The sequence below is a fragment of the Thalia democratica genome, chromosome 4 (genome assembly GCF_965202585.1).
Source record: "Thalia democratica chromosome 4, ktThaDemo2.hap1.1, whole genome shotgun sequence".
Taxonomy (NCBI): domain Eukaryota; kingdom Metazoa; phylum Chordata; class Thaliacea; order Salpida; family Salpidae; genus Thalia; species Thalia democratica.
In genome coordinates, this window is record NC_139168.1 from 68566158 (window position 1) to 68592403 (window position 26246).

Here is a 26246-nt window from a genome sequence, read left to right on the forward strand (position 1 = left end):
TACTACTTTTAAGTTGTTATCTGCTTAATAATCAAATATATTATAAACGGGTTAACGTGAATTTTTTAAACTTTCGTTAAATATTTTGGATTAAAGTCTTTAAGAAAACTACAATGCATAAGAAACGTTTATTTAAGTGTGATCTTGTTTTACGTTTAAACAAAAAATATTTAGGTATATTTTATTACTAAGTTACATATTACTCATATAAAACGTAATAGCTATACTTACTTTACTTTCGCTTGACTTCGAACTTGAAAGTTTAATGAATAAAATCTTTTTTTAAATGTAGAAGAGTTAAGCTAAAATTGGCTATAATTTTTTGCTATTTTTTATGTGACAAAAAACTACATGCAAAATATTACCTTTATGATTTTATGGTAAATCTAGAATAATAAAATGTTTTTATAAATAAACTGTTTTAAAAGGTTTGAAAATATTAAACTTGAAGCTGTATTGGTTTAGTGCCTTTTTTTATTTTCTTAATAGGAAATTAAAATGATATCTCAAACAACTTGAGTTAAAATATAAAAGATATACTTTGAAAATTCAACATATATAAAAATTAAAACATTGTATATTACGAAATAACGCGTTAATTTCTTGAGACCCAAATAAGCGAATTCGGTCAGAATATGAAAATAATTTTTTAATACGCAAATAATATCAATCGAAAACTATTCAAATAAAGTATTTCCGTTAAAAAAAGTTGTTGTTAAAGTTTATCTACCGATTTTTTTATATCATATTTTCAGACTTTACTTAATAAACCTAAGAATTTTTTTTAAAAGGATGCTTTTGTTTATTTTAAGCTCTAAAAAGCTTTTTGAGCAAAACTTAGTTTGCCGAGTTCTTTTAAACAAGTAGTATGCTAACAGAGACTTAAAAACAACCGAAAAATACGATATTCATATTGACCAAGTCAATTCAGAATGGAAATCTCTTGATTGTTTCATAAAACACACAATATTTGATGTACCCTACTATATCAATGAAAATGGAGTAAAAACTACAATTGACGTTTACAAAAAATCAGGTATGAACAAATTTTTGTTTTCGACTTATTTTTGATATTGTAATAATCTTGTACACTTTAGCTATAAAATATTTAAAAGTAATAAATAATACACTTTTACCTTAAATTATTGAACCAAAAAATGTTTTAGTTTGACAACTTATTTTATTTTTTGCTGCTTTTTTTTTTTGCAAAAACAAAGTTATTTCATGTAAAATACTTTTAAGTACAACATTTTATTATGATCTTTGTTACTTAGAAAAAATATCATTCTATAATAAGTTTTAATAAAAACATTTTTTTTTCTATTTCGACAATACTTAAACTAAAAAACCAACAAAAACTAATAATTGTATTTTTTAACATTTTTCAAATTTACTTTCTTTTACAGACAAAAATATTCTCTTTATTGAAAACCCCTATCCCTACAACCTTGAAAAAGGAATTATGCATTATGTGCTATGGAGCTACCACATAAATTTAACCAAAACTGAATCGTTAGAGATTATTAATGAAAAATTTCCCAGCACTGAATTTGAGTACTTGATGTTTGAAAACAGTTATTCAGAAAAATCCGTCAGAGAAATTCCGCATATTCAGGTCTTTATTCGCAGAAAGACTCTAGAAAGCTTTCAATTTTAAACATATTTTTGACTAATTGTTTGACTTTGATTAAAAATGTGGTTTACGAGTAATATTGTTTTATAATAATTTTTCATATGGAAATCTTATTTTTTTGCTTTTGAAATAAAACAATAAATAATTAGCAGGAGGCTTTGAATTTCTAGACTTTTAAAACTTCTTGTACTTTTCAAGTTATAAACTTTTTTGTCGGTTTTTGAGTATTTTTTTTAATATTTATTTTAGTTATGAATTTAAGCATTTTTTAAATTAAGGAAGTTTTTGTTTTCATTGCAACTTGACTTATTAGAATATTTATTGTAGTAGGTTGTTGTGAAAACAATAATTGAATAATATGTAATTAGAATGTTTTTGATGCAATTTTATCTTGTAACTTCATTTGTTTATGAAAATACTTCTAGAATCATTCAAAACTACTTGTAAAATTCTTTATAACTTTTAAAACATTAAAAATTGAAGATTAAGTATTTTATTTTATCTTTTATCATTATAAAATAAGCTTTGAAAGTTTTTTAAACATTTGATAAATATAAACTGCTACTAGTTACTGTACATTAATTTAGTAATGTTAGAAATAAATATCAGAATAAAAATTCAAACTTTATGCTTTGAACAAAGGAATATTCATTTGTTCAGTTTATTGCATACTTGTTTAAAGAATGAAAGAACATTTGGCAGAAATTTGCAAGAAAATAAAGATAATAAATAAGTTTAAAGTTAAAAATTTAAAAAATGACATGTATTTGTTTTATAAATGAAGTTAAAAAAATCGTATTTGTAAACATAATTTTTCAAGAATCAAACTTATAAAATACATTTTGAATTAAAAGTTCTATAGTACGTAAAAAAATTCAATATAAAGTATAACTGTAGTGTTATTAAAAGTCAAAATGTAAGCAATCTAAAATTGACAGTTTTCAAAATATTAACATAAGGTATAAAAAACTATTGTTAAAAACTATAAATATTTTTTTGTTTTATCAATTTAAAAGTTAAATTGTATTCTTTTATCGTTTTCCCTTTGAACGATTGTTAGGTTACTTTCTAAAAAGCTTGTAGTATGAAAAACCGTGTTTTAATACTTTAATAAATTCAAGGTTAAATTGTCGATAATAAAGAGGCTTCAGGTTAATTGTCAAAACAAAATTATGTTTTAAACGTAAAATTTAACAGTTTAAAATATTTTTTCGTCTATTCTCCAAAAACGTTTTAAATGTTAAGTAAAATATGCTTGTTTAGTTTGAACATGATCACAAACTTAAATTTAATTAATAGCTGTATAAACTGACAAAAACTAGCAAATAACAATAAAATTTAAGTAATTAATCATTTCTTATTTACTTTTCAGTTTTCTTTCCAAAATTCCCACCATGACTGTCTTATTTGCTGTAAAACGTTTTACTTTATAAAATAAATTACAAATGCTGTTAAATTTTAAACTTAATAAAAAACTTTAAAACTGCAAAAATAAAAGTTTCTTTAAAAAGAAGTATGAAAACTTTAAATTTACTTAACAATTAATTTAGGTTTCATACACTATAAACTTGTTAAAAGGTCTATTATTTTTTTATCAATATAAATTTTTACTTGTTTTTTTAAGTAACCTTAACTTAGTTAAGTTATAATTGTCTGTATATTTTAAAACTTTTAAAGCCAAACATTTGTTTCATAAAGTAATAATAACTTTCTTATCAACCATACTAACAACCCCTTTTTAAAAAATTACCAAACAAAAAATTTAATGAAAAAGAAGCAGTACAATGTATACTTTAGTTCATCACGGCAAAATATAACACAAATCGCCGAATTTTATTCATCGCTTTTGGTCTAAATTTTTAGTATTAACAACTTAGTAATTAAATAAAATTGCGAAGTTAGAAAGCTGAAAACTAAAAAAAAAGCTTAAAATTAAAGATAAACTAAGTTATGATAAAAAGTAAAACAAAGTTTTGCTCATTAGATATTATTTACTTTATAATGCAAACAAAACTGAAAAAATAAACAAACAAAACGCTTTTTGGAAAATTAAGTTTACTATTTTGTACACAAATTAAAAGAATTTTACTAACCTTTTTGTTGTTCGCTGCGGCAGACCTGTATTGATTTTGGCATAAAAAAATTAATTTAAATTGTTGCATAAAAACCAAACAAAACTCATAAAAACTATTAAAAATCTAATTCTATAATACCAAAACGTGGGTGATAATTTTAAAGTAACATAGAAAATTTAAAAGCATTGTTTAAAAGCATTTGAAAAAAATATTAACGTCTACATCATTATAAATAGTTTCAATAAACAAAATTTTAAATATGCAAAGACATAAAATATTTAATCAAAAAGTTGTAAAATAGTAAATACAATTGTTTTTTAATTTAATAAGCATAAATAAATTTTTGTTTGTGTTGCCTTATGTGTGTTTTATTAACGATTCAAAAATCATAACAAAGTATTAAAAAAGTGTATAAGAAGGCAATTTGCTGTTAATTAAGTAAAAATATTTCTTTTTATAGGTCGCAAAAATACCTATGAACTGAAAAAATTAGTATATAAGGTTCTGATTACAAATCAGAATCAATTATCAATTTGTACTTAAAACAAATAAGTTGTTTATAATATATATTACATCTTATATATTGAAACTAGCAGTGTATATTTATTTTTTGTCTTGTAAGCCATTGTTAGATCGCGACAAACCAAAACACTCAAAGAGCACACAAAGTAGTTGAGTAAACTATTTTTTTATATTAGCTTTGGCAATAATACATAAAACTCAAAGATTATATTTATTATAAACCACAATTAGATTGCAATCGTAACTCAATTTTAAAACACAAACGCTCATATTGATTACAAAAATTATATCATTTATTCACTAATCCTTGTATTTCATCCGGTTTCAAAAATTCGCTGAGTTTTAAATATGCTAACTTATAAAATATTTAATCATAAAATTGTATAAAAACAAATACAAGTTTTATTTTATTTAAAACAACGTTGTATCGCTGTAGCTTCATATGTTTTATTTAAGCATAATAAAAGCTGTAAAAATAGTGTATGGAATTATTTTATTTTATCTTTATTGAATAAAGTATAAGTCTTTTTAGATCGCAAAAAATTACTGAGTTAAAATATACAAAGTACAAAAACTGATTATAAATCATAGTCAAGTATTAATTTGTAATAATATAAACATTGTTGTTTTATAAGTACTAGCAGGCACATAATATTTTTAACTTGTAAACCATTGTTAGACCACACTAAACAATACTCTCAATTACCACACAAAACAATTGACTAAAAACTTATGTACATTAGCTTTGCTATTAAAAGATGATGCTTGCTCAAAAAACTACTTTTGTTTTAAATCATAATTAGATTGCAAAAATCAAACCTAAAACTTAAAACAAAACGCTTATAATTGTTATATATGTTACTAACCCCTGTATTTCGTCTGGTATGTACAAAAATTCGGTTGGAATGTAGTTTTTAAGTTCCACGTGGTTTTTGACATATACAAGCTTCTGTACCGCTTGTCTACTGTAATGTGTAAAAAGTTTTGTATATTTTGAAAATACTTTTAAATGTTCAAACAAATATAAACTAGAAACTATACAATACTTGTTTTTCTACATCTTAACGATTTAAGAGTAAAAAAACTTATAATAAATGTGGCTAAGTTTTTTAAATTATCTGTTAATGTAAACATAAAGTAAGATTTAATCACCATAAAAGTTATAACAGTTATGATGTAAACAAAAAATAAACAAGCATCTATCCTTTTTTAATCTTGTTGTGAGTTCAGTGAAACAGCTAGACTTTTACACATAAAAGTGACTAAAAAACATCTTAACTTAAATAAGTTTGTTAATAAAAAACTCTCCATAAAATTTCAAAACTAATATTATAAATCTTGAATATCATATTTCGATAATATTAAAGAATAGACACGAATAAATTAGTTTCATTTTTTTTTAATACCAACTAAAAACCGAGCAAACCAATGAAAATAGCATTTAGTACAAAGCATATTAAGATTTAAAAAAATTAGTTTTAGATAAATAATTTATACCTTAAAAAAACATAACAAGCACTATAAAATTGAAAATCTGATTCTGTTTTTCAATGCAAAAACAATTGCATTAAATAAATAAATAAAATGAACCTTTATATATTAAAAAAAGAAGCTAACGTCAAGAACCTTGAAATTCTGAGTGTAGCTTTCAGCGCGAATTGTTTTAAAAACAATAAAATACAAGCTTAAACGAGATAAATCATTTTTAAAAACTTAATACTAAGAACCTGAGAAATCTTGAAAACTTGATGGTGGCTTTCAACGCGAAGGAAGGTTGTTTTAAAAAAATTAAACATACATCTAAAATTTTAACAATATAAAACATTAAAAAATATAATGCTAAACAAACGTTAGAAACTTTGAACACTAACAGCTTTTTAATGCAAATAAAAGTTGCATTAAATCAATTAGATATACCAAAAAAAAGTAATAACAAAACAAACCTGAGAAATCTTGAAAACTTGATGGTTGCTTTCAACGCAAAAGACGGCTGCACGACGTAACAGCACTCCATCTTCTTCTTCAGCTCCCTAGGGATCATCTGGTGGAACTTCCTCAGGAAGTTGTTGCCGGGTATCTGGCTCCTGTACACGTTGTCGTTGAAGTACACGATGGAGAAGTTGTAATCGCCGACCAACAGTTGCGTCGTTGAGAGAAGATACCTGGAATTGTGTGTTTTCTGTTACACGAATATAGCGTCACCACGTGGTCAAAATATTGAAAAAAATCTGTGTAGTTGCAGGTATTTGTAATTCTATCTCTTTACGTGATCGAAGTAACTAAAAGTTAATGTTGAAACTTTCATGTTTAGTTCAGCAAGTAAACTAGCCATTTTTTTTGTTGTAAATAATTACGTGAAGTTTATATTGATAAGTATCAAGTTGAAGTAAAAGCAAACTGAAGTACAACCTATTTTAAAGCAAAAATACAAAACTTACATAAATATGTTGTCCAAAATCCAATTGTGAGCCGGGTTTGAACTGTCGGGTAGATACTGGCCAAATATTTCCACTATCGTACTTTTGTCTTTGTAAAAACCTAAAAACATAATACATGTTTATGACTTTTATTAATTTTTTAAATCCTGAAGATTGTTATTAATTAATTATCGAAACTTTATTTACTTTGAAAAGTTAAGCTCATGTACTGTACACATTATATAAGACAATGCAGTAAAAGTATTTATACTTCATTTAATATTGTTCTTAAACATCCATACTACTGCTAATAATAATCTTCCAAAGGTAATTTGTTTTGTTTTGAATATTATTATTTAATACCTTTACACACCAAAGTGTTTGCTTAACCACAAAACAGTTTTTATAAAGGTTTAGTTTCATGATCGTTTTGTATTTTATGTGTATAAGATAATTGCAACAAATTTTTTTTTGAAAAAGTTCTACGATCAGAATTTTTTTTTTTAACGTTGTAAGTACTAGCTAAAACAAAAGTAGAAAACACTAATTGGTTTACTGTTGTACATAAGCTACTAAATGTTGCAGCTTAATTTTTATAAACATCATTAAATACAGTTAGTTTTTGCTTTAGCATGCTAAAATGAACATAATTCAAAAGTGCGTACTCAAGGAATGCTGATTAAAATTTAAGTGAAACCAATTAGAAACAAACATAACTTAAAATAGAAATACAATGATTACGGCTCAGCAATAACTAAATAACTCGTCCCAAAAAAGCGTGTTCAAGGAGATCTGATTAAACTCCATTTCGAACACAATTTTTTTGTCCCAAAAGTAAATAAGGAGTTACTTACTTAACAAAAATATTATCAAAACCTAAAAAAAAAAAGTACTTAACAACGAACCCCCGTGACATATGATCTTCTTGTAAGGTTGGAGACAAGTTCCGTCCACCTTGTAAACCTCCTTATTGACCACAACCTCCTCCCACCCTACAGTGGAAATGTCAACACTGGGTGGCGGTGTCAGCAGCTCCTCGTACTTGCTTTTCATGGTGAAACCGGTTTCAACCACGGTGATTTCCCCGATTTCATCCGTTGTTAAGTCCGGTGCTGTGTCTATATTGTTAATAAATTATGTAAGTAATAATATCTCTTTTTTTAACAAACTTTTTTTATTTTACAAACTTCTGATCATTTTTTTTTACCTGCTTGATTTTGTGCTTGTTGATACAATAAAATCATTTGCGTTAAATTAAATAATTAAAGTAATATGTTTGTTTTAAAGTTTGGAAAATCTTTTGTTGAAAAATAATGTATACTAAAGACATATTGCATACTTCAAACAATTTTTTAGCTATTTTGTTAAGTTTTTATATGCATTGTATTTAAAATAATAAAACCAATACGACGGATCAGTTTTCTAATCAAGCTTAACTTAAACACTCGACTTCTTTTTTCAAGACTTAGTTATTAGTATACCACTTTTATTAGTAAAGGTTATAGTTTAAACACTTTTAGCAAAGATTCTTTTTTCAAGACTTAGTTATTAGTATACCACTTTTATTAGTAAAGGTTATAGTTTAAACACTTTTAGCAAAGATAGTAACTATTATTTTCAAACTTATACTTGACCATTGGTTTGAGACCAAGAAACTTGCTTATGAATATTTCATTTATATAGTTTCAAACAAAAACAAAACCTCTTTGATTACTTCCTTGTTCTTTTTTATCTTTTTCTTCTTCTGAACTAGTAGCTGTTTCTCCTATTGTAACTGTTTGTTCTTCTGTAAAAATAACTAAGTAAAAGTAGTTGTTTAAACAAATTTAGTAGTTTTTCTTAAATTTTTACTGTTTTTAACACGATAAAATCGTGCATTTAAAAAGTTTTTAGTCGACGAAAGTAACAATGAATTACTACTCATTTTTTGCTTGAGTAGTTTAACGTGTACTGAAAATCTTAGTTAAGTTACTTTAAATAATTTAATATACAAACTTATTACCGTTTAGTTTTATCTTATGCTTTTAGACCGTAATTTCTACTTTATTTAAAAGTCAAGTAACTGTTATTTATTATTTATACAAGTATCTAAAAGTTAATAAAAAGGTCACAACAAAATATTTTCTCCTTCCTATTGTTCGACATACAAAGAACTACAAAAACTTTCAATATATGTATAAAGCCGTTTAGTTTATTTTTATGTTTTCATAAAGTTGTATTGTGTTTAAAAAAATTCAAATAACTGTAATAAATAAGTTATGCAAGTACTTAAGATTTAAAAATAAAAACATTTATCTCTTCAAACCATTTTCTCCCTCCTCTTCTTGTACACTTGGTGGCGCGTTTACGTCATCGAGCGCAACGGTGAGCAACAGCGCCGTTGGTGGCGATAGTGATTTTCTCTTCTTCTGCAAAGTTCCCTCCTTCATCATCTGGTCCTCGTCTTCGTTAGAGAGCGGGATCAGCAACCCCGTTCCGTCTGAGTGATTTTTAAAGAGTAATAAAATATATGTTAAAATATTTGACCATCTAAATTTACAAAATCGTCTCCCAAGTTTCTACATTTTACTGGTTATTGCCACTTGCTAAAACACCCCTAAAGGGGGGCGATACTGCATATTTAGGAAACCCTGTTTTACATACTTTTACTGCTTTACTAAAAATAAAAGATGGTGAAAAGATGCCGACGAAATATAATAGTAAAGTCAGCAAAATAAGAAAGTTGTTTGATTGAGCTATCATACTCCCTAAATGAACTGGAGAACATTATTGTTTAAAAAAATAGAGCTTATTTTTACTTTTTTGTCAGCGTAAAATGTATTCAATGAATTAACCTACACACACAATTTAGAAACCAAAATCAAAAGTAGAATTTAAACTTTGATTGAAGTAACTTCAAATACTGTATAAATCTTATCTTTCCCTAGATAATTATCTTATTAATACAAACCTGGTTTTTCATCATGTTGTTTTTCACTTTCACTTTCCTCGTCTGAAGAGGTCAAAAGTTCAATACTTCCGGTCGTATCGTATCTTTTCCTGAAACATTTAAATTGATGTATTGTAAAGTTTTAAATTCATATTAAAAAGTATTTAGTCTCTAAAATTGTATCTAACTATACTTCTGATTTATATCAAAAGTTGTAAGTAATGCGTTTTAATAGCTAATTGTTTTGAGACTTAGTTATGTAAGAAAACTGATAAAGTAGTATTAAATTGTATTTTAACCTGGAAGTCGATTGCTCGATGTTTTCAGATTCCTTATTGAAATCATCGATAGTTACTCTTCTCTTTAGTGAGCCATTAGCTAAAATACAAATAAATAAAGAACTTCAATTTTTTCTTTCTTAACACAAAATGTTGTTAAGATTTTAAGATAAACATACTTTTAATGTTTTCATCATTATCACTTTTTTCTAGCGTTTTTTTCGTTTCGCTTTGTTGGTTTTCTGTATTCTGTTGTTTGATCAAGCAAATTTAAAACAAACAGTTTTGTTCTGGTAAGTTTACATTATGACGTGAACTTTGTTTGAAATAAGATAATTTTGTTGCAGTACTAAAAAGTTTAAATTTAAACTTTATGTTGAAGGTTAGTTATACATTCGACATATATTCAAAACCAAAGTCTTAAAAAGTTAAAATAATAATAGAAAATAGTTTCAGTTTAACTTTAGATACCAATAAAAATTATCCTAAATGAAAGAATTAACACTTATTAGTCGTTTCAAAAAACAGTTTTTGGCAACCTTTAGGGAAATAAAATTTAAAAATACCAGTAAGTTGTATAAACATTAATTTATCAAATCAAAACTACAAATTTAGTTTTGAAATTATTGACACCGTTTAAAAGCGTGATTTTAAGCACACGTAATTATTAACACATTCACAAAAGTACTTGATAATTTTGAGTGCCTCCATTCACGTTTTCGTTGTTTTCTTTCGCACTGGCGCGCCTCTCTGTGTGTATTCGTACAATTACAAGTACGTTAAAAATTATTATTTTACAATAAAAACTACCTTCGATTGCCTTGTGATCAATTTCAGCTGCATTGTGGCTGTGTTCAATCTGGAAAAAAATAATAATCACGTATGATTTTTTTCATGGTTGTTAACAGAAAAATTTTGAAGCACTTAGAAAATGATAACATTTAAACGTAAAGTTTATTTTAAAAATTTCTTTAAAACCTTTATCCTGTATAAAAAAAAAGCTGCATATTAGTTTCACAGTAAAAAAATGATAGTTTTGTAATAGTTTAAATTACTTTTTACTTTCGAACATAATATTACCTCGGTTTCGAGTTTGTTCTCTTTAGAAGCTTTGTTCAAATCGTCCAACAATGTATCAATAATTCCTTCATTTAAACTTTCTGCTTCTATGCTGGTTTTCGCTGCCTCATCGGCAGAATGCAACTCATCTTCAATCGTTTTTGTTTGCTCTATACTTTCAACAAGTGTCTGTTCATTTTCTTCAAGTTCGTTAATACTTTCACTGTTCGAAACATTTTTTTGCTCGTTCAAAGCGTTGCTTATTATGTCGTTGGCTAAATAGTCGAAAATGTTTTCATTTTCCGCTTCAACTGGTTTTTGGTTTAGGATGTTTTCGTAATGTAAGTTTTCAGATTCAGAAACAGAGTCGAAAATGTTGTCAGAGTTGATTAACGCCGGCTCAAAAATATCTTCTTGTTCAGAAGAAAGTGTTTTTGACACACCTATTGCAGAGGCAACAACTTCAATACTTTTTTCACTATTATGTAAAGAACTTGTTTCTTTTACATCATCAAAATTATCCAATTTATCAACATTGCGACTATTTTGGTTCGTATCTAAATCGAAAATATTTTCTTGATGTTCTAATAAACTGCTACTATTAGCTTTATCATCACAAACTGTTTGTATATCATTAAAAGTTTCAAGTATAACGCTGTCGTTGGTATCATCAAAATTTTGAATGTTTGTTTTGTTTTCAATATCAAGTGTGTTTTCAGCGGTCAAAACACCATCAGGTTCTACTAAGTTGTCAAATATACTTTCAGCAACATCAGTTTTTTCCTCTTGTGTTTGTTGAGTTTCTAATACATTTTCGTTCAAGTTGTCAAATATGTTTACATCAGCATTTATTTCTTCGGCTTGTGCTTGTTTAGTTTCTGATACAAAAGCATCTAAATTTTCTGAACTGTTATCAAACAATTGTTGGTTTTCTATACTCCTATTAAAAGCGTCAGGAGATACTGTGACAATCTCTGTCGCTGTTATATTTTCGGCAGGACTGATTTCTTCGACTAGTGTTTGTTTACTCTCTGACTTAACTTCAATTAAGTTCAATGAACTATCATCAATTATTTGCTTGTTTTCTACATTCTTAATGTCAGTGTTACGCTCTGTTGCTTTTGTTTCAAACAAGTCTAAACTATCTTCATTAATTGCAACATTATCACTGCCTGTACTTTCTGTTAAGTAAACTTCGGTTGCTTCGCTTTCAAAAATGTTCTGTGTATTCTGAACGTCAATCGTTTCCACTGTTTCGTTTGTCTCGTTAATATTTAAATTATCATGTTCAACCTGAGTCTCTATATTTTTATCACTGTTAATATTTTGCTGCGTATCTATTTCTATTTTACCTTCTTCAGTTTCCAATAAGTTGCTGTTAAATGGAGTATCGTTTTTGTCTATGTCATCAAAAATATGAATACTTTGTTCAATGTTTTCATTCTCAGGTACATTTTCAAAATCAACAGGATTTTCAAAAGCATTTTCAAATAAACTTTCTGATGCTTTATCGTTCGTGCCAGATAAGTTTTCACCAAACAAAATATTGTTTTCTACTACTTTATCTACAGAAACGGTAGAAACGTTGTTATCAGCAGGCAGTTTAGGTTGTATCAATTTAGTATCAACTTCAGCTGGCTCAATATCTACAGAAATGATGTCTTCTTTTTTGTAAACATTATTTGCCTCATCTTCAAAAATGTTTTCAATGTTACCAGCAGCAAATTCAACTTTGCTTTCATCTATACTGTTGTCTGAATGCTTTTCTTCAAAAGCAAAATTTTCATCTGATAAATTACGATCACTTTTATTCAAATCCGGCCCTTCTATCAACGAACCACTATCAAATATGTTTTCCGTCTTCTCGATACCAAAAGTTTCTTTTGTTTCATCTATTTCAAATGTGTGGTCAGTTTTTGGACAGGTACTATAATCTTCATTGTGTGATACTCCAATGTTAGTGTCCACTTCATTTTCATTCAAAGAACTACCCAGAGTCGCTTGATTACAGTCATCAGTTTTTAGGTTTTCTGTGTCAATTTTATTAGTTTTTTCACCAGTTTCATACGTGTAAAGGTTTTCTCCTGTCATTTTATCTGGTGACTGTTCTACTTTTAATGCAGATGTCTCTTCATCACTGCTTGAAATAATAGCTTCTTGTGATTCGTTGTTTAACTTACTCTTCACAACTTCATCACTTGTTGAAAGATCTGAAACAAGTTGACCTTGATGAAGTGTTGCCTTTTCACTGCTGTTCAAGACGTCAGATTCAACTAAAGCATCCGTATTAAAAACATCAGCAACATAATCAATGTTGTTGTAGTTTTCTAACAAATTGTTGTTGCCATGTTGTGCAAAGTTTTTTGTAAGAGTTTGTGGTACAATTTCTCCTGACGTTTCGTTACCAAAGTTCTGACTGATCAAACTATCGTGTTTAGTTGAACTTTCAAAGATATTTTCTTGAACCTCTAAGCTTCTAGAATTCACTTCAAGCTTTAAACTATCCTTGACATTAATTCTTTCTGAGTCAGACTTATTTTCCAAGTCGTTCTCTGTATATTTTGGCAGAACCTCAATATTGTCTTCGTCTTCATCACTGAGGTGTTCTTCCCGCTCAGACATGACGTCATAATCGTTGTGTGACGTCATAGGGGTGTTGGAAGGTGTGGCGGGGTTCTTGTTGCCCGAGTTCAAGATGTTGTCGTCATGGAGACGGGAAATCAGGTCGTGCTCCGAACTCGATATTTCATGGATCCTTAGCTCCTTTGAATCCAAAATCATATGATCCTGATTATCAGAGTCAGACTTATTGAGTTGTTGATTATTTACCTCAATTGTATGGTCAACCAGCTCGATTGACGCCGAATCGCTGCTGCCAGACGTGACAGAACTTGCCGAACTACATTGATCTGATTGATTAGTTGTGTTCTGTACGGTGTCGAACAAGTTCGTGTTTTCAATTTCAACCACTGCGACTTCCCCTGTGGTTTGAAACTCATCACTCGTTTTATTTTCAGCGTTGAAAGCGTCTAAGCTGGGGGGAACTGCAGCAGTTAGTTGGTTGTTCTGGGTATCAAAAATAAAGTCACTGTTTGTGTTTTGCGCTAAGTTTGTACCAGCAGACTTGTTTTCATTGGCAAAAGAAAGAGTTTCTTTTTCACTTTCATCAGTATCTGTCATATCAAAAATATTTTCTGCAGGTTGTGATTTTTGGTTTGAAAATATGCCTACTGCCGTAGATGAGCTATCTTCTTTTGTAAATAAGTTGTCATTGCTAGTTGGTTCAGAAGTAGTTTTTTGGCCAAATAAAACTTCATTGTTGTATGTAGTGTCATCTTGCAAAGATAATCCAGCAATTTCCTGCTGAAAACCTACATCCTGCATGAACCTGTCTTGAGTTTCTGTTATGTTTGAGTTTGTATCAATAATTGAAGTTTGAATGTTTTTTTCGCTAAAGCTCAAATCAGTTGCGACTTGTGTTTCGCTTCGATTATTTTCCATTGTAACTGTATGATTAGCTGTGAATAAATCATTGGTAAAATCAGTTTTATTTTCATCACTAGTCAGACTTTCATCAATATTTTTCATTTCAACTAAATCGTTATCTACTATAGTATTTCTGTTATTTGCTGTAAATATATCATTTGCAAAATCAGTAGTATTTTCTTCACTAGTCTTATTTTCTGTTTTCATTTGCATTTCAGCTAAGTCGTTAATTTCTAAGCTCTCTTCTACAAGTTGCCTTTCTAAATAAACACTCTTATCGTCAGTATTGTGATTATTCGTCATTGTACTCGTGCTACCCGAAAGCTCGTTATTAAAAACATTGTTCTGACCTGTGATTGCTTTATTAGGCTGCAAGTCATCTTTGAAACTATCAGCAGCAAACGCATCTTTTCCTTCGATTTCAGTTGATTTTTCTATATTGTCTTTTGTATCGCTTGCAATCTGTGACGAGCTGATAAACCTGTCAGTATCGAACGAGTTTTCAGTATGAGAAGTTTTCATTGGCTCGCTCTTATTTGTAAAGATACTTGTATTCATTTCAAGTTGGAACTCATTGCTTTCTTCTTTTGTTTCAATTCTTTCGTTTGCATTTAATTCAAACGCATCAAAAATAGAGCTTTCTTTCGTACTGTCAACGTTTTCTTTTAGACCGAAGACTGCAACCTGTGACGCATCTCTACTTGAGATTAGCAAGTTGTCTTCTTCCGCAAAGTTTTGAACGTTGGTTCCGCTTTCATTTGAGAAAATATTTGTACTGGCTTCATTGGAGGACTCAATACTGTTGTTAAACAAGTTTTCATTTTCTGCTTGATCTTTGTGTGTACTTTGGTTAAATTGGTTTTGATCAGTTGCATTTGTAGTAACTTCGTTTTCTTTTAACTTGGAAGTTGTTAAAACTGCACTTACATTGCTTGTTTCTGCGTTAAAATCAGTTTCGTTCAACTCACTTCCAGCAAAATTGTTTTCTGTAATAACTTCTGAATACATATCAACTTTTTTATAACTTTCTGAAGCTAGATTCTGGCTTAAACAACTATCATCATTAACTTTGTTTTCAATACTTAAAGCAAATTGATTTGTGTTTATTTCTTTATTTTTTGGCATAAAATCATCAAAAATATTTACATCTTCATTTAAGTTTTCTCTAGCTTCGTTTTGCAAATTTTGGAAAAGATTTACTTTTGATTCTTCTTCTGATATATTAAAACTTTCCTTTTCACCATCGTCTACGGAGTTGAAATCATCGAATTTGTTTTCTTCATTTAACTCTTTATTAATATAGTCTAAATTAGTCGTGACGTTGTCATTGACATTTTGGTTCAAAGAATCAAAGCTTAACTCGTTATCTTCGTATTCTGACAAAATTTTAGTTTGCTTTTCAGAATTCTCAGGGTCATTAACATCATGTGACTCGTTTGAACTGTCTTCAAACGTATTTTCAGTTGTTAGTAATTTTTCATCATTGTTATATTGCATTTTGTTCAAGTTTTTGTTGCTTGTTTCAGGAACTTTATCTTCAGTGTTCATTTTAACTTCATCATCAAAACCATCTGAAACTTCACCTTCAAGATAACTTTCTCGTAGGTCTTCCTTGTCTTCTAATTGACCGCCTACAATACTCGTTTCTGTATAAATGTGTGTTACTTCATTGTAGGTTTTCACTTCAGTTTCAACTTCTTCTCCAAAATCTTCTTCAGTTAAATTTTCTTGTGAAACGTCTTTAACTGTTTCGAACTCATTATGACTCTCTTTCACGTCAGAAGGACTAACGATGTCAAGATACTCTTTGTAGTCGTTGAAATACTTTTCTGTCTCGCTTTCGACAACATCGTTTTCTGCTTGAACTTTTTCTTCATCTGTAGTTTCTGCTACATCATCATCTTCTTCCGCAGAATCTTGATCTCCTAAATCGCTTCCATCGCCGTCTTCTTCATTGCCACTTCCTGCTACATCTTTGATTTCATCACTGACTTCTCCACTCTCTTCTTCACCTTCATCTTCTACTCCTTCTTCTTCCTCTTCTTCTTCCCCGACTTCCTCGCTTATGTCGTTCTCGTCCTCCTCGGCGATCATCGGCAGCGTGTTTATCCGCACGTGGGCGCCATCGTGGGCGCCGTTCTCCCCACCGACCTGCTCCCAGTCGTTGTAGTCGTCGTACGACATGTATTGAGAACTTCCAACCATGCGACTGTCTGTGACGTCATCGTATCGGGGGTTCTCCGTGACGTCACTGACCCTGAGCTGGTTGCTGTACTGTTGCGCTTGCTCCTGAGGAATGTTGAAGCTCGCGTCGGGGCTCAGGACTCCGTCGGAGTACGAGTCAGAGTCGGATCCAAAATAAACTGTGCTTTGCAGGACGTCGCCTCTGAAATTATTCGTTATAATGCTTTAAACAAACAAAATAACTTGTAAAATATTAAATTTTTGTGAAAAATGTAAGTTTTTCAGTATTTGTTTAAAAAAAAACTTAGTTCGAAAAACTAATGTTATTTGGTTGACACACTTTCGCTTGTGCTGGGTAAGTATTTGGTTTTTAATGAATGTCTGTTAAGTACGTCGTTACAAAATAAGAAGGAAAAACGTTGAGAGGTTTGTCAAAAAATAACTTTTGATTAAAGTTTTTCTAAGTTTCAAAAACTTATGTAGCATTTTTTGAACAACGATTTTAGTTAAACTTTCAGACTTTTAAAACATTTATATATTTGATATTGTCTTACTATTATTAAACTATATTACGCTTAAAGCTTAAAATTTTTTATTTCACTTTGTTAAGCTTAAATTCATTTTCAGAACACTACTATCTTAAAATGTACATTTAATGATTTAATTTTTTAATTAACAAAAACTTTAAATAAACTACAAAACTATTTTTTTTTAAGTTTTAAGTATCCTTTATCGCAAAATTTAATATTAAAACAAAATTTTCTTTACATGAGAAGACTTAATATTTCAAACTAAACCATACCTGCTAGATCTGGTTGGTTTTTGTTCGGGGACTTTCCCAACGTAGAAACTGTCTTCGAACTCCATCGACACGGGGCTGACGTTCCTCGAAGACTTTTCGTTGGCGTCTTCCGATTCGTCTCCCGACTGCTTGCCGTAGCACGATTCGTCCAAAATCAGGTTCGAAGCTTCCGTTCCGGTTTCTGATTGGCTTGATTCTTCTGCAACAACTTCTTGTTCGTCAGATGTTACATAGTCGGTTTGATTTGGGATTTGTTTGTTTTCGAAACTGTCTGCCTCTTCTTTGAGATCTCTTACATTGCTTTCACATTCTTCAGGCATATCCTTACTGAGTATGCTCTGATCAAGAGAGTCTTCTAAGTTTGAAGAGGATAAAGTTTCGTTTAAATTGTTAGCTTCAACATTACTATCGACGTTTAAAAAGTTCTCAAAGTTGCTATTTATTAAAGTTGAACTGCTTTCAGTAATTTTATTGTTTATAACCTCTCGGGTTTGATGTTCTAAAGTTGAGTTTTCAAGTAAAATATATTCAGATGATTTATCACCACTTGCAGGATTATCTTCAAAGCTACTTTCTAGAGTTTGCTCTAGAATATTATCAAACTGGTTCGAATAATTTTCGAGTTGTTCAATTTTTGGGCTATGAGTATTTTCTGATTCACCTTGTTCTGCTTCTCTTGCTTCAGAATTGTCTTCTTCAATCTGTATTCCCGTATCAGACTGGTTCAAAATATTTTCAGCGGTGCCCAAACCTAGTACGTTGTTTTGTTCACAACTTAAAACTTCATCAGATTTTTCAACCGAGTTGTGTGAACTGCTATTTGTAACATTTTCAGTTGTGTTGTCGTCACCAAAAAACCCTCCTTCAAAAAAACCTTCTTGACTTAAATTCATTGTCATGTTTTCATTTGCAATATTATCAGTTTGAAAGTTTATTTGCGGGGCAACTTCCATCGTATTTGATTGTGTTGAAACGTCAAATATGTTTACAATTTCTTCCTTGACTGTACTTTCTGTGTTGTCACCGAAAATGTTCAGTAAATCGTCTTGTGCATTATCAGACGTTGAAACCTCTAAATTTTCTTCAGTGCCTAAATCGAACAGAGAGTTATCTATTTGTTCGTCAGTTTTTACTTTATTTTCTTCCGAACTGTTTTCTTTGTTTGAATTTTCTGAAAAATCAAGGTTTAAGCTGTTTTCTGTACCTAAATCAAACAAACTGTTGCTGAATTGATCTTGAGTGTTCAGTATGTTTTCTTCTGAAGTTTCTGTCTGGCCAGTGGAATTTAGATTAGAATATTCGCTCTGAGAAGTTGAAAAGAAATCAAGTAGTGAGCTGTTTAAGTCGTTATTTGTGCTTCTGTCTTCTAAACTGCTCGAACTTTGTTCAAAAGTTGTTGCATCAAAAATATTACCTTCTTCGCTCGCACTTGTGTTTGCTGTTGCTTCTGTTGAAAAGAAAGAATCAAGTAAGTTGTTATTGTCAACAGACTGATTTGTAGAGCTGCTATCAATGGGGTTTAAAACTTCACCACTGCTTGTAGATTGATTTAATAAAGTGTTTTCTCCTATTTGATTTGAGCTTTCAAAAATATCTGCTACGTCAGTATTTTCAGCTGGATCAACAAAATTTGTGCTTTCCTTGGACTGAATTAGTTCACTTAAGCTCGTGCTATCAACTAGTTGATTTGCAGCCTTAACTGGGCCTAAAATTTGGGATAAACTATTTGGCAATTCCTTATCTACCAGTTGGCTTGTGTTTTCAAAGTTACTAAAAATATCAGTGCTTTCAGCTGAGTCGTTAAAATCAGATTTTTCTAGTACTGGTTCGCTGTTATCAACTGTATCTGTCGTGCTTGAACTAAACAAACCAAGCAAATCTTCATTACCTGAAACTTGACCGTTTTCGTTTGTATTTTTGCTGCTTTCAGCGCCAAATATATCAAGCAAACCACTGCTGCTGTTGTCAACAAAACTCTGCTGGTTCGAAGGACTTTCTACAACTCGACCGGTCAACAAATTACTGTCGAGGCTAAACAAATCACCGCTTTCTATTGGCTGCTGACTAAAATCACCGTTTTCTATTGGCTGCTGGGAAAAATCACCGTTTTCTATTGGCTGCTGAGAAAAATCTACTTTTTGTTCGCTTAGTTGCTGCTGCGAGCCGTTATCACTTGCTACTGATAACAAAGCGTCGTCGTCGATGAGCGACATGCTCTAGTGATCACGTGGTTATGACGTCACAATGAGCACGTGTTGCAGATGAAAGGGAGTGCACTTGAAGTGTACGAGTGTTTGATTTAATATTTAAGCGTCTGTTTTATAAAAAGTGTATTGTAAACAAACTTGTTTTGTTAAAATGTTTTTTTGTTTACGTGCTGCAATCTTTACTAAAGTGTTTAAAAAAGTACTAAATTGAAAGTATAATGGTTTAGTAAAAATGAAAATTATTAAGCTTAATGTTTCTATTTAGCCATTTGAATGTATCATTGAACAGTATTAACACAAGCCTAAAATTAAAAACAATAGTTTGGATTTAAATCTGACAAAAATGATTGTCGCTTTTAATACCAGATAAATTAGAGTTTGTTTCGTTTAGAATAAATTAAACGAACTTAAAATATAGGTACGAAAATAAGTTTACCACCTTTACATTGTTTGATTTTAAAACATTTTCTAACAACTGTAAACATTTTAGCTTTTTAAATTTTTGTTTAATTTTGGTAGATTTTTTTTGTTTGTATAAATAAAGTACTCTTCAGAGTATAACATTTTTAAAGCATATAATAGAAGCTAAAAACATCTCAGTATAAAAAAATCTTTTATTAAACAAAAGTTTTTAGTCTTTTATATTTTATTAAAAAATAAGTAACATAATAAATTATTTAATTACTTCATGTTTTGTATTATACATAAAATCTTCTTTTAAACTTTGAATTTCTTGTATTGCGAACTTTTGGGTATAAAAAACTGAAAGTAAAACAAAAATTTGTAATAATAGTTAAGCTTGAAAAATACTTTAGTAAGACAAAAAAAATCATATATGTCAAAAACTAAAGAACAGATAAGAAAATTATTTACATCCTCGTACAATTTTAAAAATATGTTTTACTTTCGTTTTAAAACTAAATTTTTATCTAAATTTAACTGCTTAAATATAAACAATGTTATAAAACTAATTACTCTTAATTATTTATGTTTAGATAAAGTCTTTGTAGTTAAAGTTAAACTAGCTACTGACAATATTTAAAACCAAAACTTAAAACAATAAATGTTTTGATACTTTGTAAGCAAGTAACCTAAACTAAAATCACAAATAATCAGTCTGTTTAAAAAAAAAGTTTTAACTTTCAAACTTAAGTTTAAAAATAGCTTTAGAAACTAATATAGTTTAACGTTAATATTTCAACTGTTTAACTTTTGTAATGAATAAAACAGTTGTCGATAAAAATTATTGATTTAAGATTTTAAATAGTAATTTTGTCTATAAACTAAACTCTTTATAAAAAATATATATCTACTAAACTAGATAAAATGTTTAGTTACTAAACTGTCTGTGTAAAAGTATTTATTCTAATTAAAACTTGCCTTAAAAATACAAAATTCATAATTTTTCATTATACAAAAAAAACTTCGAACTATTAAAAATCATTCAATGTCTGTTATTTAGTCTGTGTTACAATAGCAATAAACAGAGAAAAATGAATATTAAACAAATATTGGTATGAAGCATTCATTGTTAATAATTAACTGAATAATGTTTACAATTACTATGTCATTACCCTTTTGCTATTTTCTGCATAAAACCTGCATTATTTTTGTTTATTTAAACACTATTTTGAACATTTTTTCCTTGAACTTGAGTGTTTATTTATTTGTGATTTTAAATGCATGTTATAGTGTATAGCTAATTGATTAGTAAACATTACGTACTTTGTAAGTTAATAAACCTACAATATATTTTTTAGTATTAGCTAGCTTGAAATGAACATACAGCTAGCTAAATATGTATACTATTATCATTTTTCATATATGATAATAACTACAATTTTATTGCTACGTTGTATTGTCGTAGTCTGATGATGATTTTTGAAATTATTTTTATTTTGAACCTTTTTACACGTAGCTTTAGCTTACTTAATATTATTAATGTGTACATTTGTATTAATATCAAAAAATACAAATTACTGTTTTTTTTTAATTTTTAACAGTTCTGATATAAAACAATACAACAAAAAGTCTTTTAATTATCTGCCACACAATTATCAATTAAGTTATTACTTGCCTTGTTTAAAGAAAATATTTGTTTTATTTGTTTAAATAGGTACATAAAATCGCACACTTTTTTAAGGAGGCCTCTCAACTAATACGTCCAAAATATTATATTTTATGTATTACTAAGTAGTATAATCTCAATAATTTATTAACATAATTAGTTATCAAATACTTAAATACGAATTAGTCTAGTTGTAAACATTTAATTAGTTTTTCTTTTAACATATGCACATAGTTTTTATATAAACAATAAACTTGTATATTTCTTTATAACAGCAGTGATATCATAGTTTTGAATTTTGTGCTTCAGTGAAAGAGTAAAACAGTACTTTCTAAAATTATGAAAAACCTGAAAATGCTACTTTAGAAACTGAAGAGGTTGAAGATCCTAAAAAACAAAAGTATATATATCCAGCTGTGTTTTGTATAAAATATAATTTTTCAATACATAAAGTTAAAAAAATTAATCTTCACTTTAATATTTAATAAATTTTACGAGTAATACCTTTTGGCACGAGAATAAATAAAAACTTATCTTTAAATAAAAAAGCTGTTTTTTTCTTGAACTTGTACTTTTCCATCGTTCAAAGTTTCGTAAATTTTTCTATTTTGATTAAAATAAAGATTTGAAATTTTTTAAAATAATAATAAGAATATTACAATAAACACTAGCATATGACTTTTAAATAATTAGATAACAAATACCTTTTTATATAGTAATAGAAGAAATATAACAATTATGTCAATTACAAATGATGAAATGAGTAAAAGTATAAAGTATTAAAAAAATTATTAAAAAAAAAAAACGAATAAAAGTTTATTTATAGAACTTAAAGTTATGTAACAAAAACTTTCAAACTTATATCAAAACCAAAACTGTTTTAAATATAATAATAAAGTGAATAAAAACTGGAAAAGACAATAAAAAATCGCAAAAACTCAGAACTCTATTTTATATATATTTTCAAATTTCCGTCATATAATAAACATTATGTCTATAACATGAAACATTTTTAATTAAACAAGAATAAGGACTTCAAATGCTAGGGTAAAAAAATTAAAAACAGTAAATAATTATCATCATAAAACAAATTACCGTATATACTTTCATATACTGGTCCACTTTGCTGTTTGTTTATTTTTAAATAAAGTAACATTTAAAAATCAAAAAACAACTTAAACTGATTGTATTAAAACAAATATGTTGATTTTAAATCTTACTCATGTAAGAAAAAAAATGTGCTACACTTATTTTAAAATCAAAACACTTTAAAGTTGTAATGATAAAAGAATTATTGAACCTTATTTTCGTTTGTAAATGATATGTTTATTAAGAGTATTGTTTATAATAAAGTTAGAAATAAGACAGTTTACCTTCACATTTCTGATAAACATTTGTTATCTTCTTTTGTTGTTCTGATAAAAATTAAAAATAAGTGATTACAATAGTTTTCAGTTTAAATCTAAATATATAAAATAACAAAAGTTTTTGAAATACAGATTTTGTTACTCCTCTTCTTTGAAAAAATATAATTGAAATGATCACTGTAAAAATAATTCTAAAATATAAATTTTTGTAGTATGATAACTATAAGGTTTTACTGGTTTTTATGTTTAAATTAAAATATATTAGTCTACGTTTAATATACTGTATTAAAATTAGTATAATTTTATTTAAACATATCTATATAGCCAAATGTTTGAAGGATTAATTAAATAGTTAATAATAAAGCAATTTTGTGCTACTACTAATCTTGTTATTATTATTGATATATGATAACTTGTTCTAGTAAAACAAACAAAATAACAAATAAAATAATTTAGTCTTTAAAAGCGAAAAAATTGATTAAAACATTTGAAATTTTTTGATAAAGCTTAGTCAAAACTTAAATCATTGTTGGTATTGTTAAGCACTGTCAAAATATTTTTAATTCCATGATCGAGACTAATAACATTTTCCTGAAAAATTATTAAATTTTTTTGTCATCTTTCGTTTCTCTGACTGGTGTCTTTTACAACAATAGAAAATAAGAAATGAAATAAAAATTATAAATATCACCAATATGATATGATCGCGTTGAAAGTCCAAACTACAAACCTATTATGACGTTGCAACTGTTTTATTTCTCAAAATGTCACACATTATCTGTAGATCATAGTTTTCAAATCTACAGTTTAACATTATTAAGTCGTTTGATTTTACTTGATCCATTTCAATTACTACTACTTTGATAATAAATATCTTTGTTACAGGTTTTTTACTTTTTTTTTTTCTGAAAACAATAAATAAATATATCAAAAATTTTAATTTTTATGATAAATTGTAAAACTAAGTAAGTTTAAAAGTCTTAGCTACAGAAAACACTAACGAATGACAATTAAATGAGTCACTTACTTTAACTATTTTTTTTATTTATCTTTTAAAACATTCTTATCGCCCTTTAAACTTTTTGTTAGTTTACTTTAACAATGCAAACAAATTAATTTAACAAAAACAAAGTATAACCATTTGTTATACACAATATACATCTTTTTAGAAAAATGTTTGTTTTTCAACAAAGTTTTTATACAGATTTGATTAAACATAGATTATGAAGTCAAAGTAATGTTTCACTTACTACAGCGCTTTTTAGAACTAATTATTTTATTTTATTTTTTATATAAATTAGACATATTATTTTAATTCTAAATTTCTTCATCTAGCTTTATTATCTAAAGCGATACAATTTAACTTATCATTATACATTATGGCTTCAATTTAAACTACTTAAGCTTGTGTTCAAAATAAAATGTTCGTCTTAAAAAAAATTTAAATACTTTTTAAGTTTATATTGTAAGTTTCATCTTCATAACTGAGTTCAGTCATTTAGTATTTTAAAATAAGTAAGTATATCTATTAAAACTCTAAAAATATATGATCAAGTATTATTTTCTACTTAAACTTTAAAACTATTCTAATTGCTAAAGATGTTAGATAAACACCAGCAAAAAAACAAGTATAATGAATCATTTACTTCCTTTTAACTATCAATACTAATACTAAGTTTTAAACGTTGTAGTTTAACTTTAAAGGTAAGAATAAGTTTAGTTTTTTCACACTAGAGATGTTTTTTTTTAACTGACAAAGCTTTTACTTTTAATGTTTATTAATTTTGAAGGTAATTTGTAAACCTTCACTACAAAGTTAAAAATTTGAGTACTACATACTAATTTTTAGAACGTATAATACATACAACGTTATTCAATGTTTCTATTTTTTTATTGTGTTTGTGAAAAGTGAACTTCTAATAGTTTAAGTTTTTTAACAACATTTTTAACATGTAACGTTTAGTTTGATGTTTTAATTAACACAGAAATTTGTAGTTTTCAATGTTATAATAAATAAACAATTTAACATATTATTTAATGTTTGTAGTTTTACGCATTAATTAACTTATCTGAAATTGTTGTAACTAATATTTAGAAATAAAAAAAATTAAAGCAGAAATTTTCATTTCGAAGTCAACTTTTTTCTGTAAAAACAGCCTACTTAAGACGAAAGATTATGTACCTATTTTTATTCCAAATTAAAACATTTGTGATAATGCTGTAATGAGCTGCTGCGAATTCCTTGCATTGTCATTGTTTGAACGTTGAGCTCAAGAGAATATTTAGAGTTTGATACGGTTGCATGCAGCTAGACAACAATGACCGAATATGGAAGCTAACTCGCATTCAAGCGAGCCAATGAGAATCAAGGCTCATGATGCACTACAGTTTTTACAGATACAGAGCAGTTAGTAGACTGTGTGAAAGACTTCCAGAAAGAAATCTTATCTTGAACTTATTGTATATGTTTATTTTAGGTATTGTTTGAATGTAGAGGTAATACTTAAATTAAATGTTGACTGCCTTAAATTATTTGAATTAGATTTAAATGTTTATAAGTTTATTAAGCCTTTTATAGTCATTGCACTCTAAAGGTTTTTATTTAAACAATTGTTAATTTTTTAAGTCACTTGAAATTGATTTATAAGTTTGATATTTATTTAAGTGTTTTATAGTTTACTGCACTAAATCTTGATTTAATATTAAGTTGCACTTTTACCAAGTGATTTTAAAAAAGTTTAATAAGTTCTTCGTATTTTTGAAGTATAGTGCTTCTATTTCTTTGTGGTTCTTTGGTATAATAGATACACCACTCTGAGCTGTTTTGTCTGATCGTATAAAGTTGTCTAGAATAGCTGTAACTATTTTCAGATAAAATCCACTGATAAGCATAAGTTAGCACATAAGTATTTTACACTAATCATGTCCAACCTAAGTAATATAAATGAAAAGCTGCCTGCAGCGGGTTTTAAGCATAAACGTGCTAGAAAGTCACCCCTTCTGCAGGAGAAGTATGAACAAAAGGTCAGGTTGACAATCTTCTCACAGACAGTCAACCAGACCTAACTGAGACTTTGGATGTTGGCCCACCAGTATCCTCAGTTCACAATGCGTACTTTTAATAATTGTTTAATAATTAAGCCATTATAATAAACAGGGGCATCGCGTGGGGTGGCACACTAAAGCTGTTGTTCCACGTCACAAAAAAAAAAAAAAGAA

The 26246-nt window shown here is 28.1% G+C and overlaps 1 protein-coding gene across 1 annotated transcript; it reads right to left on the reverse strand.

The window, feature by feature from the left end:
* Nucleotides 1-2310: 2310 nt before the first annotated feature.
* LOC145833612 (uncharacterized) lies at nucleotides 2311-19598 on the reverse strand. The gene is made up of 15 exons (XM_082940765.1): nucleotides 17386-19598; nucleotides 10935-16785; nucleotides 10665-10713; nucleotides 10543-10604; nucleotides 10034-10103; nucleotides 9876-9954; nucleotides 9598-9686; nucleotides 8953-9126; nucleotides 8350-8433; nucleotides 7553-7765; nucleotides 6669-6768; nucleotides 6174-6392; nucleotides 5097-5195; nucleotides 3727-3751; nucleotides 2311-3043 (listed from the first exon to the last, which is right to left on the reverse strand). The coding sequence occupies exons 1-15, from the start codon at nucleotides 19596-19598 to the stop codon at nucleotides 3002-3004; spliced, it is 9369 nt and encodes a 3122-aa protein (XP_082796891.1). The 3' UTR covers nucleotides 2311-3001.
* Nucleotides 19599-26246: the final 6648 nt, after the last annotated feature.

Coding starts and splice junctions, on each gene's coding strand:
- LOC145833612 (XM_082940765.1), bottom strand. CDS start 19,598: ATGTCGCTCATCGACGACGACGCTTTGTTATCAGTAGCAAGTGATAAC. Junction 10,714..10,934: donor AGAACAAACTCGAAACCGAG/GTAATATTATGT, acceptor ATTTTTTTCCAG/ATTGAACACAGCCACAATGC. Junction 9,687..9,875: donor ATCGAGCAATCGACTTCCAG/GTTAAAATACAA, acceptor TAAATGTTTCAG/GAAAAGATACGATACGACCG.